The sequence below is a fragment of the Petaurus breviceps genome, unplaced genomic scaffold, assembly GCF_028583685.1.
Source record: "Petaurus breviceps papuanus isolate PSGF00001 unplaced genomic scaffold, PetGlider_PUasm1.0 191, whole genome shotgun sequence".
In the NCBI taxonomy this organism is placed as follows: domain Eukaryota; kingdom Metazoa; phylum Chordata; class Mammalia; order Diprotodontia; family Petauridae; genus Petaurus; species Petaurus breviceps.
The window spans coordinates 918,711-931,541 of record NW_027185811.1 but is presented as its reverse complement, the minus strand read 5'-3'; the positions used below and the strand labels follow the sequence as shown (position 1 = coordinate 931,541).

The 12,831-nt window shown below is 45.2% G+C and overlaps 1 protein-coding gene across 1 annotated transcript in view; it reads right to left on the bottom strand.

Moving 5' to 3' along the window:
* Nucleotides 1–275: 275 nt before the first annotated feature.
* BIN2 (bridging integrator 2) overlaps nucleotides 276–12,831 on the bottom strand; it is a 48,760-nt gene continuing 36,204 nt past the window's right edge. Inside the window, exons 9-12 of the mRNA XM_069092527.1 lie at nucleotides 12,180–12,262; nucleotides 8,247–8,985; nucleotides 5,090–5,185; nucleotides 276–763 (exon numbers count right to left, since the gene is read on the bottom strand). Of these exons, the coding sequence (XP_068948628.1) occupies nucleotides 731–763; nucleotides 5,090–5,185; nucleotides 8,247–8,985; nucleotides 12,180–12,262 (951 nt within the window). The 3' untranslated portion in view covers nucleotides 276–730. The remainder of the gene's footprint in view (nucleotides 764–5,089; nucleotides 5,186–8,246; nucleotides 8,986–12,179; nucleotides 12,263–12,831) is intronic.

Genomic DNA, 12,831 nt, shown 5'->3' with positions numbered 1-12,831 from the left:
GAGAGAGAGAGAGAGAGAGAGAGAGAGAGAGAGAGAGAGAAAGTGTGTGTGTGTGTGTGTGTGTGTGTGTGTGTGTGGGAGACCTTGGCCAGCAATTTCCCCTAAAAAGAATGGAAGCTCCTGGAAGGCAGAATGGTCTTTCTATCTCCAGTATCTTGTATGTGATCTGTAATTTATTCTTCTTTATTCTTCCTCAGTGTAGATGCTCTTTCTAATGATGTAGATCTCAAATTTTAACTTACAGGGACCTAACACATAGTAGGTGCTTAATAAATATTTGTCAAATTGAACACAAAATATTCAGAACCACAGTTAGTTTATTTACCTTTAACACTCTGAAAATTGACCTTCTTGACTTTTTAAGTCATGCACAAGTGTTTAGTTTCCATCATGGTGTATGTTTCCATGTGAGTACAGGAGTCTGTATGATGTGTGTGCCTTTTGTTCCAATCCCTGAAGCCCCACTTCACTTAAGAGAAAAAGAAAACCAGCATTTATTTTACTAACAATTCCAAACTTGACTTCAGTATTCTCTGGGTCACTCATTCTTCCAGCCAAGGCTGCTCCTCCCTCAGGTTTTTGAAGGCCAGCACTCACACTGCCCAGAAAGGGAGACCTGCTGGACTGTGGCCTCCTTGGCCTTTTGGCTTCTTGTTCTCATGACTGCCACTTCCCCAGTTTGGGAAGCTGGGCTGGGAAGGTGTGGGGTCATGGTTGGGGAAGTTCTGGCTCAATTTTCTTCCTTGTTGGGACATTCCTTCACCTGGAATACAAAAGCAATTCTATTAGATTTGGTGGAAAGGGAGCTTCTTGAGGGCAGGCCCTTCCCTTTTTGTATTTGTCTCTCAATAAATGTTGAGTTATTGTTGAAATGGACCTCAGCGGGCCCACCCTAATCTCTGTGGAGGAGATCCTGAGCTGTGTGAGTGCAGGGAAGAGGAGGGAGGTGTGTATGAGACCGAGGAGTTCCAGACTGGGTGACTGTAGCAGCAAGCACCCCAAACGTCCTCAGGGTTTGCAGCTACCACAGGTTCTTGGATCTGCTTTGTTAAAGGAAAGCAACTCAAAATGGGTTAACAAGCTTACTTTAATCAGTCAGACATATATCGTTTACCTTGTTCAGGAGAAAAGGTCAGCACCCTGAACTTCAAAGTATACAGGCATAATTATCAAGACAGAAACATCAAGTAGACAGATTTCCAAACTGTCCAACCATTACATCCACACCCAGTCAACATCTGGGTTTCCACATTCTGGGTTTTTCAAAGCCGGGGGACTCTCAACAACGGCTTCCCAGAATTCAGATCAAATCACAGAACACTTCTCAAAGTGAGTCCCAAAACAAAGCTACACATCAGGGCTTATATAGCCTTCTCCTGGCTCAGAGAATGTAACAACCTTATTGACTCACTGGCCAATCAAGAAGTATCTACTGAAAAACAAGCCTCCCACCCCAGGCTTCAGGTGCACTTTAGCCTAGGGGCAGGGAAGATCTTTAAAATTTACATTCCCATTACAGTGACATACTCCATGGTCTTGCTGCTATGTTTCCTTGGGACAGCTCCTTCTTGCCTCTCCTCAGTGTCAGCAATTGCTGGACTTTCCTTGTACATTCCCTCAAAGCAAGTTCCAGGCTGAGTTATGCTCAAACCTGCCCCCAAAACCCATTCATTCATCCATCATTCTCTCCCTCTACTGCAATCCCTTATCTGTATCTCAGGAGGTTCCCCAGAATGCTGCTGACCTAATTCTTAGTGAGAAGTGCCTTTCAGGGAGAAAGGGGCAAAGCTTATTCAAATGGTTTAGAACACTGTATTACTTGTCTGTCCACATATTTGCTGTATTTTCTGATGTATATGTGTGGAGGGTAGAGATCAGGTCTCTTATGTAGGAAGGCCTGGGTTCAAATCCTGCTCTGACACTGACTCTGTGATCCTCAGAAAGTCACTTAATCTCTCTGTGTCTTAGTGTCCTCTCTCCCAGGAGAGAGAGGTGTCCTAATTCAGGGCTGAGGCCTAGCTGGGTGTAATTGTCAATGTGATAAGGCGGCTAAGGAACAAAGAGGGAGGACAGAGTAGAGTTAAGTTGGTTCACCAAAGAGTCAAGATGGGGAGAAGAGGAGAAACTGTCTTGTGCAGGGGAGATGGCTTGGGAGAGGGACTGGAGGTCATGATTAGGGTGAAGAGTAGGGTTTGTAAGGGAAGGCAGGGGGGGGGGTGAAAAGTCAAAGAGGGGGATTTCAGAATTCTTGGACATGCAATGGAACATTTGTGGGTAATGGCGAGTTCAAGGGTCTGACCATCTTGGTGTATGACTGCAGTGTGGTGGAGGAGCAGCTCATGGGAGGCAAGTTGAAGAACCGAGAGTTTGATGGAATATCAACACATATATCCAAGTCCCCCTGTGTGAGGGCAGGAGTTGGGGAGGAGAGAAAAATTGTGAGCCAGAGGAAAGAAAGGAATGACCCAGGGGGTTCTATAGAAAATGATTACCAGGATTCTGATTGGGTGGTAGTTAATGAATAGCATGAACCTTAAAGGAAATGAGGGTACTGAGTGATGGAGGAAGGGGTAGAACCTGGAAGTGGCAACAGGGAACAAGGAGTATTCTAAATCCCCAGGCTTGACCACTGAGTCATGGAAGCTGTCAACCTGGGCTTGATTTCTTATCTTGTTTGATCCAGGCCTCCATCTTTTCCCCATCATATTTATACTGTCACAGTTCTGAGCTCCTCTCCCCCAGTTCCCCTTCATTTCTTTTTTTTTTTTCTTTTTGGAGGGCAGTTGGAGTTAAGTGACTTGCCCAAAGTCACAAGGCTAGTAAGTGTGTCAAGTGTCTGAGGTGGGATTTGAACTCAGGTCCTCCTGACTCCAGGGCCGGTGCCACTAGCTGCCCCATCCCCTTCATCTCTTATCTTCCCCCATTAGAATGTAACTCTTTGAGGACAGGGACTTTCTTATTTGCTTGCCTGTAATGGGAATGGGAATTTGAAGATTTCTCGGCCCCTTACCAGGCCTAGGGGGGAGTTTGAAGCCCTCCCCTGCTTTAAAAGTAAACTCTGTCCCCTGATAGGCTGAATGTAGTCACATGGAGCCTGTGGTGGGAGGAGTTTGCTGGAGGGAAGCAGAGCCCACAGAAAGCTGGGAGTCAGAGCTAGTGAGACAGTGGGGGAGAGAGGAGCTCTGGCAAGGAGATAGAGAGGTTTGTGAGTAAATATCGATCTTGTGTTTGTTTGTGGGAAGGCTGAAGGATGCTGTGGCTCTCAGCATTATTATCGCTTCTGAATATCTTTGGTACTATGATGGAATTGGCTTGCTAGTTTTAGGATTCAGTTTTCTGGAGTCTAAATAAATGTTTCAGTTCGGTCCTCTATATGGAGAGTTTGGTATATTTAGCGATTGAACGTCATGTGATATTTATAGTCATGGTCTTTAAAGTGATCATGGGTGCTGTAAATATTGTATTGGTGCTACACTGCCTTGCCCCCAGCACCTGCCCCATAGTAAGGCCTGAATACATATTATCTTTTTGTTTTTGTCTCTGTCTAGTTCTATGCAGACCTCTATAGGTGTCTGTGAAAGTATAAATACAGACTCTAAATTAGCCAATTATCCCTTTCAGACTCATCTCTCCTCACTAAAACCTCACCAGAGTTGGCACATTTCTGTGTATAAGGTCTTTCTTTTCTGCCTCTGTCAGATGGGAGGAGACCATCTATCATGTTATTTTTCTGGGGGAAATGTTGAGCTCTAGCTACTAAAACAGAATGGATTCAGAGGTCCCCAAGTTGCTCTCTGTTCCCATATTTATGTTTTTACCAGTGTAGACTAGAGAATTATTTTAAAGGCATAGCACTCCTACATTTATATCATTCAAGCTGGAAGGAACTCTGGAGATCACCGAGTTGTATCCCTTCATTTTGCACATGAGGAAACTGAGGCTCAGGGAGTGACTCACCCAAAGTCACACAGACAATGAAGAGGACAGAACCCAGGATGCCTTATTCCTAGGCTCTGTTAGCCTACTTCACTCAAAACCGGGAGAGTTATCCACAAGTAGACTAGAGTGCCTACCATTCTAGGTTTGGAAGTCAAAATGATATACCATTGGTATATGTAGGTTTGAAAGTCAGAATGATATACCATTATACCTTTTGCATCACAGGGGTGAGGGGTACAGTGTCACCAGGATCTGCAAAATCCATGTAAAATTTTTGGCCCTCCCTTTGTGTGAGAGAAGTTGTCTGAATTTTTTCATTTTCTTTTAGGGGGTGTTTACAGTATCTTATTGTAAAATTTGGATTGATATGATATGATACTATACATATATTTATGCATTTCTGAGTTTCTAAACTTTTTCTGTGTCGTCTGAAGGCCTTCACAAAATTCCTCAAAAATTCCCATTTAATTTCTTATGCTGCCCATGACATATCGAATGTGATGGAAAAGTTGTAATGTGGAAGGGATAACTGTAGTTTCAAGCCTTAACACTAACATTTACTGACCAAGTGACTCCAAGGCAAGACACTTCCTTATTTGTTATGATGGTCATGCACTCAGGAGGAGAGGCTGATAAACCATGTCCCAGGCTTCGGGGGGGATCTGGCTATCGGGAGAGTATTAGAAACTTTGGGGAGAGCAGTTTGGGTGGGACAATGAGGGGAGTGGGCGGAGAAGTGGTTCTACTAGTATAGACTGTTTTTCAAAAAAGTGAGCAGGAAAGTAGAGGAGGGTTTAGTCAGCAAGGATTTTTTAAGGATGGGGGAGACCTGGGAATGTTTGTTAGTTATGAGGAAGGAGCCAGAAATAGGGAGGGATTAAATATTAGAGAGTTGGATGACAGAGAAGATAGAAGGGGATGAGATCTGGGCATATGTAGAAGGGTTTGCCTTGGCAAGGAGAAGTGCCACCATTAGAAGGTGACATCCTGCATGTTTGCCTTTGTATTCCCCAGGTCTTAGCACAATGCTTGGCAAACAATAAATGCTTAATAAATGCATGTTGATTGACTGTTGAATGATTCTTCAGGTTAAATCACAGAGGAAATGTCTGAGTGATGACGACCAGAGTGATGACTTGTATTTCAGTACCTGAAGGGAAATGTCTGAATCCTGCTTCTTGCTCTGGTCTGGTTCCTTGTTCTCTTCACTGTCTATCTCCTCTTTTGTGCCAAGTTCAGAGGAATCCTGCAGAACGTAGAAATCATAGAATATTATAGTGTCAGGCAGCTTGGTGGTACAGTGAATAGAGCACCGGCCAGTCAGGGGGACCTGAGTTCAAATCTGGCCTCAGACACTTAACACTTACTAGCTGTGTGACCCTGGGCAAGTCACTTCACCCCAAAAAAGCAAAAGAAAATATTATAGTGTCAAGGAATCTTCTAGGACATTTAGTCTAATGCCTTCATCTTATAGAGGAAGAAACTGAGGCTAAGACTGAGGTAGCTAGTTAGTGACAAACCAGTGTGGATTATGCAGGAAGACTCCACCTTGAACCCCAACCCTCCTCACATCTACTGAGGGCATGATGTCATGGTGGTATCATAAAACCTCAGAGTTGTCAATAATTGAGTCCAATCTACCCTTTATCCAGACAGAGGACAGAGCTGCTATTCCTCTGCCTCCCACCCCATTATTTTATATTGCTTGTGTATATGCAAGGCAAAGTGCAGATTCCTTTGGGCACTCCACTGGCAGGAGGTTTTCAGGGGAGAAGCTCCCAGAAATCTGTGCCTGGTCCTCTACTATTTAAGAATTTTATCCATGACTTGGATAAAGGCTCATCAGATTTGCAGGTGACATGAACCTGGGAGGGATAGAGATGACAGCACCGAGATCCCCAGAGCATTAGGTAGAATCTAAGAAGAGGAAATTAGTTTGGGAACAAAACAATCAACTTCACAAGTAGAAGCTGGGGGGGATGGCAAGCAGTGGACGTGGGAGCCCTAGCCCACAATTCATATGATCAGCAGTTGTTTCTAGGAATAAGGAGCCTACCATATCAGACTTCATCTCAAGTACCAAGTTCAATCCTAGATATCACAACTTAAGATGAACATCGTTAAGTTGGAGAACATTCAGAGAAGACCAACCAGGATGAATCTGAGGCCATGTCATCTATTAGCTGAAGGAACAGGGATGTTAAGCCTGAAAAAGAGAAGACTCAGGGGACAGTATCGAAATCTTCAGGTCCTTGAAGGGCTGGCACATGGAAGATTGAGCAGACATGTTCTCCTTGGCCCCAGAGGGGAGATGCAGGAGTTATGAATGGAGGCTACAAAAAGGTGAATGGAGGCTGGGTGTCAGGAAAAGCTTCCTTACAGTTAGCACTGTCCATGAATGGGTTGGGCTCCCTTGAGGGTTGAGGGTCCTTTCTCCTCAGAAGTCTTCAAGCACAGACAAGATAATCAGATTATGGCCACTGATATCCCCTCCAATCTTTAAATTGGGTGAACTGATTGATAGCTGTGTTTCCTACCTGTCTGTCTACATGTCACTTCCCTTTAGAACTGTAAGCTGAGGTAGCACAGTGAGTAAGAGCACTGGCTCCAGTGTCGGGATGACCTGGGGATCGAATCCGGGCTCAGACACTTAGCACCACACCCAGAAATAACTGGCCGTGTAACCTTGAGCAAGTTACTTAACCCCAATTGCTTTAAAAAAAAAAAATTGTAAGCTCTTTGAGGGCAGAGTCTGCTGCACCTTTGTCTTTGTAGCCCTGCACTGAGCACAGTGTCTGACACAATAAAAGCTCTTTAATAAAGGCACATCATATTGAACTGACTGTCAATGGCTATCTCTTCTTGAACACTTCTTGGGATGAGAAACTCACTACCAGTTCTATTTTGGGAGGGTTCCAAGTGTTAAATTGGATAATTTTGGATATTGTCAAACTCAATAAAAGAAAGTTCTTTTTATTGAACCACAAACTTTCCCTGTAACACACAGAGCCCTAGCTCTGCTATAAAGAATAATCCTTCTTTCATATAACAGCTCTTAAGTAATTTGAAGACAACAATCATGTTTCACTTAAAATAACTTCCTTTTTTTCTTTTCTTGGAGGGAGTAGGGCAGGGCAACTGGGGTAAAGTGACTTGCCCAAGGTCACACAGCTAGTAAGCGTTTAGTGTCTGAGGTCAGATTTGAACCCAGGTCCTCCTGACTCCAGGGCCAGTGCTTTATTCACTGTGCCACCTAACTGCCCCTTAAAATGACTTCTGCAGGCTAAACATCCAAGTACCAAAGACTATCAGAGCTGGAAGCAACTTTAGACATTATTTAAAGATTGATGTGTCCAACATGTAGCTTGTGAGTCAAATTGCAATAAGCCTGAGCCCAGAGTGTGACCTGTCTGGGAATGTTAAAAAAATTTTTTTGACCTAATTAGTTAGCATGGATGGGCTGGTAGTAACTAGCTGCTGATGGGTATTGAGATTGGATTAATTAATAACTGCTGAAGTGATTAATTATATAAACATATAATGTGGACAAAATGCCTAAGGATTTCTGATCATTTGGCCTGCTGCCGAAAACACTTTGGTTGCCCCAATTCAGTCCAGGCCACATCTTACAAATTAAGAAAGTGAAGGCCGTACTGTTGCGGTGACTCAAGGCTGCAACCTTGCAAGGCTGCAAGTTGGGGGAGAGCTGGGAACTGACTGCTTTTTCCACACAACCATGAGCACGGTTTGGTAGAAAGAGAAATGGATCTGGAGTCAGAACAACCTGATCAGTCCTGACACTTTCAACCTGGTTGATCTTTGGCAAGTCACTTAACCAGAAGGGCCTCGGTTTCCTCACTGTAAAATGGGGATAATAACAGCATCTAATTACCAGGGTCATTGTGAAAAGCAAATGAGATAACATATGTACAGTGCTTTGTAAACCTTAAAGCTGTGAATAATTGCCATTATATTATAATTATTATGGCAGTTTGGTGGTTCGGTACATAAGAGAACTGGGCCTGGAGTCAGGAGGCTCTGAGGCCAAATTCAGCCTCAGACACTTACTAGCTGTGTGACCTTGGGCAGGTCACTTAACCTCTGCCTGCTTCAGTTTCCTGAATTGTAAAATGGGGACAATAACAGCACCTACTTCCCAGGGTTGTTATGAGGATCAAATGAGATTAAATTTGTAAAGCGCTTAGCCCAGTGGGCACTAGACAAATGCTTATTCCCATCTTATCATCATCATGCGTATTCTTCTACCTGCCCACAGACCTGAAGGTTCAGCTATGTGGCCCTCTCACCTGTGGGATCAATGAAGCAGGGGAAACATGCTCCTCAAAACTCCTGGCACTGCCATCCCCGTGGCTGACTTCGGGGGTTTGTGGTCTTGGCTTGTCAGCTGGCTTGAGATCAGGTAAGGGCCCTGGACTGGGAAGGGCTTTAGGAGGAGGTGGCCTATTGGGGACAAGTAAAGCTTTGAAACTAGGTGTTCTCTCCCTTACTGGGCCTGGCACTTCATTAGGCTGGGAGACTCGTGGGGTTGGTAATGGAATCTCCTTGTGAAGCAAGACTCCAGGGGATAATGGAGCTGGGAAAGAGGGGGAACCTTCATCTGGCAGCTCAGCCTGACCTACAGAAGAGGGCTGTGACCTAGCTGGGCCACTGCAGGGTAACACAAACTTTTCTTCAACACTGAGGTTATTTATGTCCCCTATCTTTTCTTCTTCAAAGGGGTCATCCTGGAATTCAGGGGAGTCTTCTTTCTGGGCTGGTTCCATAACTGGAGCATTTTCATCTTCTACGACTGACTCTCTTTCCTTCTTCAAGGAAAAGAGGGAAGAGACAGTAGGAAGAGGGCTTCTGGGAGGGGGGCTTGCTGGAGAGGGACTTCTGGGAGGGGGGCTTGCTGGAGAGGGACTTCTGGGCGAAGAGCTCATAGGAGAGGGACTTCTGGGAGAGTTGAGAGGGCTGCCCTCCCCAGAGGTTATGGAAACACTGGATCTGGGGATTGGAGATGAGATGACCAAGGAGCTTCGGTTCCTAAAAAAAGAAGAGATTGTTTTAAGAAGTCAGACCCTGACAAGCACCGTACCTGTAGCTGAATCTCATTAGTCTTCCTTATTTTCTGATAGGCTTATACTCCATCTCAGTCCACTCCTGCCACTACACTTATAAAGGGAAATCTGGCTTCATTGGGTGGTCTTGGGATTCATACAGAAGTGCTGGCCCTCTTCCTGCCTGAGGTGATGTGGTTCCTTCTATCTCCTTGACTATCCACCACAAACCTACAAGTCAATTAAGCACCAACCAAGGAACACTTATTTAGAAGCATTAACTTCAGAGTTGAAATGTCAGACCTTCCCCTTTGCTTTCCCAATCATCTAGTCAGATCTTCTCATGTTAGAGGCAGGAAAACTGAGGCCAGAAGTGGCCAAGTGGCTTTTCTAGGAGAAGCAGCATTATAAAATACAGTGGGGGAAAAAAAGCCTTAGATTGGAACCCTGAGGCTGTGGACTTGAATCTCCAGCTCTGCTACCTAGCAACTATGTACACTGGACAAGTCCCTTGACTTTTGGGGGCCTCAGTTTCCCTTTCCTCTATGACTCTGTGACTCATTCATTCACTTCACCTGAGACTTAAAAATCTTAGTAATCTCGGGATCAGTTAGGAATGAGGAGGGGACTGAAGACCATAAAGGAAGATTGTGGAGGATCTCACTTTCCCTCCAAGGCACAGGGGGCTACTAAAGGCTTTGGAGCCAGGGTGCAATACTATCAGACTGCTGCTATTAAGATGACTGGCATGAGAGGGCAGGATGAACTCAAGGGAAACTGAGGACTTGAGGCATGGGGAGCATTTTAAAGGTTACTGTGAAACTGTCTCGGTCAGGGCCAGTGAGAGCTGGGATAGGTGGTGGCAGAACAGACCAGACATCCTAGCACGGGTGTAGGAGTGTAGATCCAGAGGTAGGATTCTAGTCAGGGACTGGGGGGCTTTTCCACTGATGCCCCTAGTGCCTATCAGGATGCCCTGAACCTGGGAAGTGCCTAATAAATGTTTGTTGCAGTGAGTTAAGGAACTGTTCTCTGGCCTTAGGACACCCCAGGCTAACGGAGACAAGGTGACTTATCCTCAGTCACCTCCTCTCTCTTAGGCTTCAGCTTCTTTGCCGGAAAAAGTGGGGTTTGGAGCAAATGATGTCTAAGGTCTCTTCTGGCTGTGACATGTTAAGTACCCATGAATTAGGAGCTCCCAGAATAGGAGAACCAGGGAAACGGGAATATGATGGAGAAAAGGGAAACTGAATGTGTTCTGTTAAAGGAAGCTGAAGTTGGAAGGGGCCAATCAATTCACAGAGCATTTGTAACAGACTCAAGTGCATGCTGCGCACCTGTATAGGTAATGCTCTGACGGTTGACTTCCCAGAGGTAGCTGATTTGGAGCAGTTTTCAAGAAGTGCCAGTGGAAGGGAGGGCGGTCCCCAAAGGGGGAATGGCCTGGGGAAAGCTTGCCAACCAGGTCTCACATTTAGAGACTGGAGGGCTTTGGGTGGGTGGAGCAGAGCTTCCCATGGGGGGCAGGGGAGGTAATGGTTATTAATTAGTCTGTCCTCCGCAGAGAGGCTTAGGTCTTTTCACTCTCAGTGGCCAAGGGGGGTGGTTGTTAGTGAGGGATGTCTCTCATCTCTAAGCTACATTTTAATAGCTATGGGAGACAATGGCAGGTTAAATTAATTCAACAGGTATTTATCAGGCCTCTACCCAGTCCAAACTCAACAGTTTGACTTTTAACCTCCCTTTCCAGGCTTATTTTCCATTACTTCCCCCTCCCCTAAAGAAAGGACTCATGCCAGATAGGATTATTCACTACTCCCTGAATAATTTCCCATTCCTAAAGCATGGAATATGTCTCCCCTCCATTTCTACCTGCTGAAATCCTATTTCTCCTTCCAGATGGGCACACTTTGAATGGCTTCTCTATGACGTCTCCCCTAGGCCACAGCCACATGTAATCTATTTCTCTCAAAGCACTTTTATTATTCCTTTCTTTTGCAGTATTATGTTTCTTTGTATCCCCATCTTATTTTCCATATTAGATTGTAAAGTAATAGCTAACATCTCTATGGAACATTTTACATACCTCGTTTGTCCTTGGAAGGGAGGAGGCACCATAGGTTTGATTACCTCCACTTACAAAGGAGGACACAGGAACTCAGAGGGGTTAAGTGACTTGCCCATGGCTGCTGAGCTAGTAGATGAACAAAGGCAGAATTCACACCTATGTCCTTCATGACTTATCTTGAACCTAGCACAAGGCCCTGAACATGCTCCATAAATGTATGTTAACTTGAATAGAGGAGATACATAGGAAAATGAGACATGGCCCCTATCCTCCAATAAATGACAATTTAGTGGGTGTGTGTTGGGGGAAGCAGAGTGTAGACCACAGGGTGAGCTAAGGTCCAGAGTAATGCAGCATAATACAGCATGACTCTTTGCCAGGTAAGGGGCACAATGTTTCTGTTCTACTCTTCAGGGCCCCAGTCAGGTCTCTTCTCCCCCGTGAAGACTTCCCTGCTGAACCTCTCTAGTGCTTGCTCTCTGTGCCTTCCACGTGGCTGGTAGCAAACACTGCCTAGTATGGTTAGCCTGTCTTTTAAGTGTACTCCTCCCCTTCAAGGGCCTTAAGCTCTGCCAGGGCAGGAAGGGTTAATGATATACACTATAGGTGCTTACTCAATATTTTTCAATGGCTATAGTATTGATTATGGTTAAGATCTATGAGTTTGGAAGAGGGAGAGATAATGGGCCTAGCACAGTCACAGAAGCTTCATGGAAGAGTGAGATCCTGGACTGGGTTTTGAAGGTTGAGTGGGATTATTTACAAGTAGAAAAGAGGGTATTCCATGAAGAGGGTGGAAGAGAACTGTATGAGCAAAGGCACAGCAGGAAAAGTACATGGTGTTACTGGGGGGCAGAAAGTAAGTGATGATAGTAAGTAGCACTATCTGACTGGAGTGGAGGGGTCACATAAAGGACTCTTATATCAGCTTTGAAATGTAACACATCTACGCGGGAATCCAGACTCGCTCACCCACCATGGGAAGGCCATGACTTTGGTCTGAAGGCGGAGAGGGGGATGGAAGTGGGGAAGGGAAAAGGAGGGAGAAGGGAAGGACACAGAGAAGGAGCAAAGTTGACCGTGTGACAGAAAAAACACCACAGATCACTCACTTGGACACTCCCTTGACCACAAAGACTTTGCTGGAATACTGCTTCTCCAGTTTGCTCATCACTTCATATAGGTCGTGGTTCAGCTACAATCAACAAAAGAAAAAAGGAAGGAATGGCTGTAATAGCTCAGTTTGGCCATCTTCTCTGAGACTTCCAGCTCTATACCTTTTCTTCTTCCCAACCCTGCTCTGTGCTTCCCTTCCCCTGAAAACCTATGGAATCCCCTCCTCTTTTTGTAATAATGTCCAGAGCTCCATCCAGTTACCCCAAAGCTGCTTTGGGGTCTTTGTATCCTGTGTGTGCACCCCATTTCCTGGCTATTGTTGGGAGTTCCCACAGAAGCATTGAAGCATTGGGCTGAGTCTCCCAGTGTGAGTTTCTGTACCCAGTCAAAGTACTGGGGTGTTTAGGGTGGAACAATCAGGCACGTGAGCATTTGCTTCTGAACCTTACTAGACTTAGCCAGGGGCACAGAGAAACTCAGTGGGGCCCCTCACTCTGTAGTCATTCTTCTGGCCCCTGGTGCCTGCATGCCACACGTCACTCAGGTTGGGAATGCTATCTCTGCTTCATAATGCCCTTTGATAACAGCATGCAGTTAGCTTTCCATGACCAATGTTGTAACGGAATATACACAGGTGGTATGTAATTC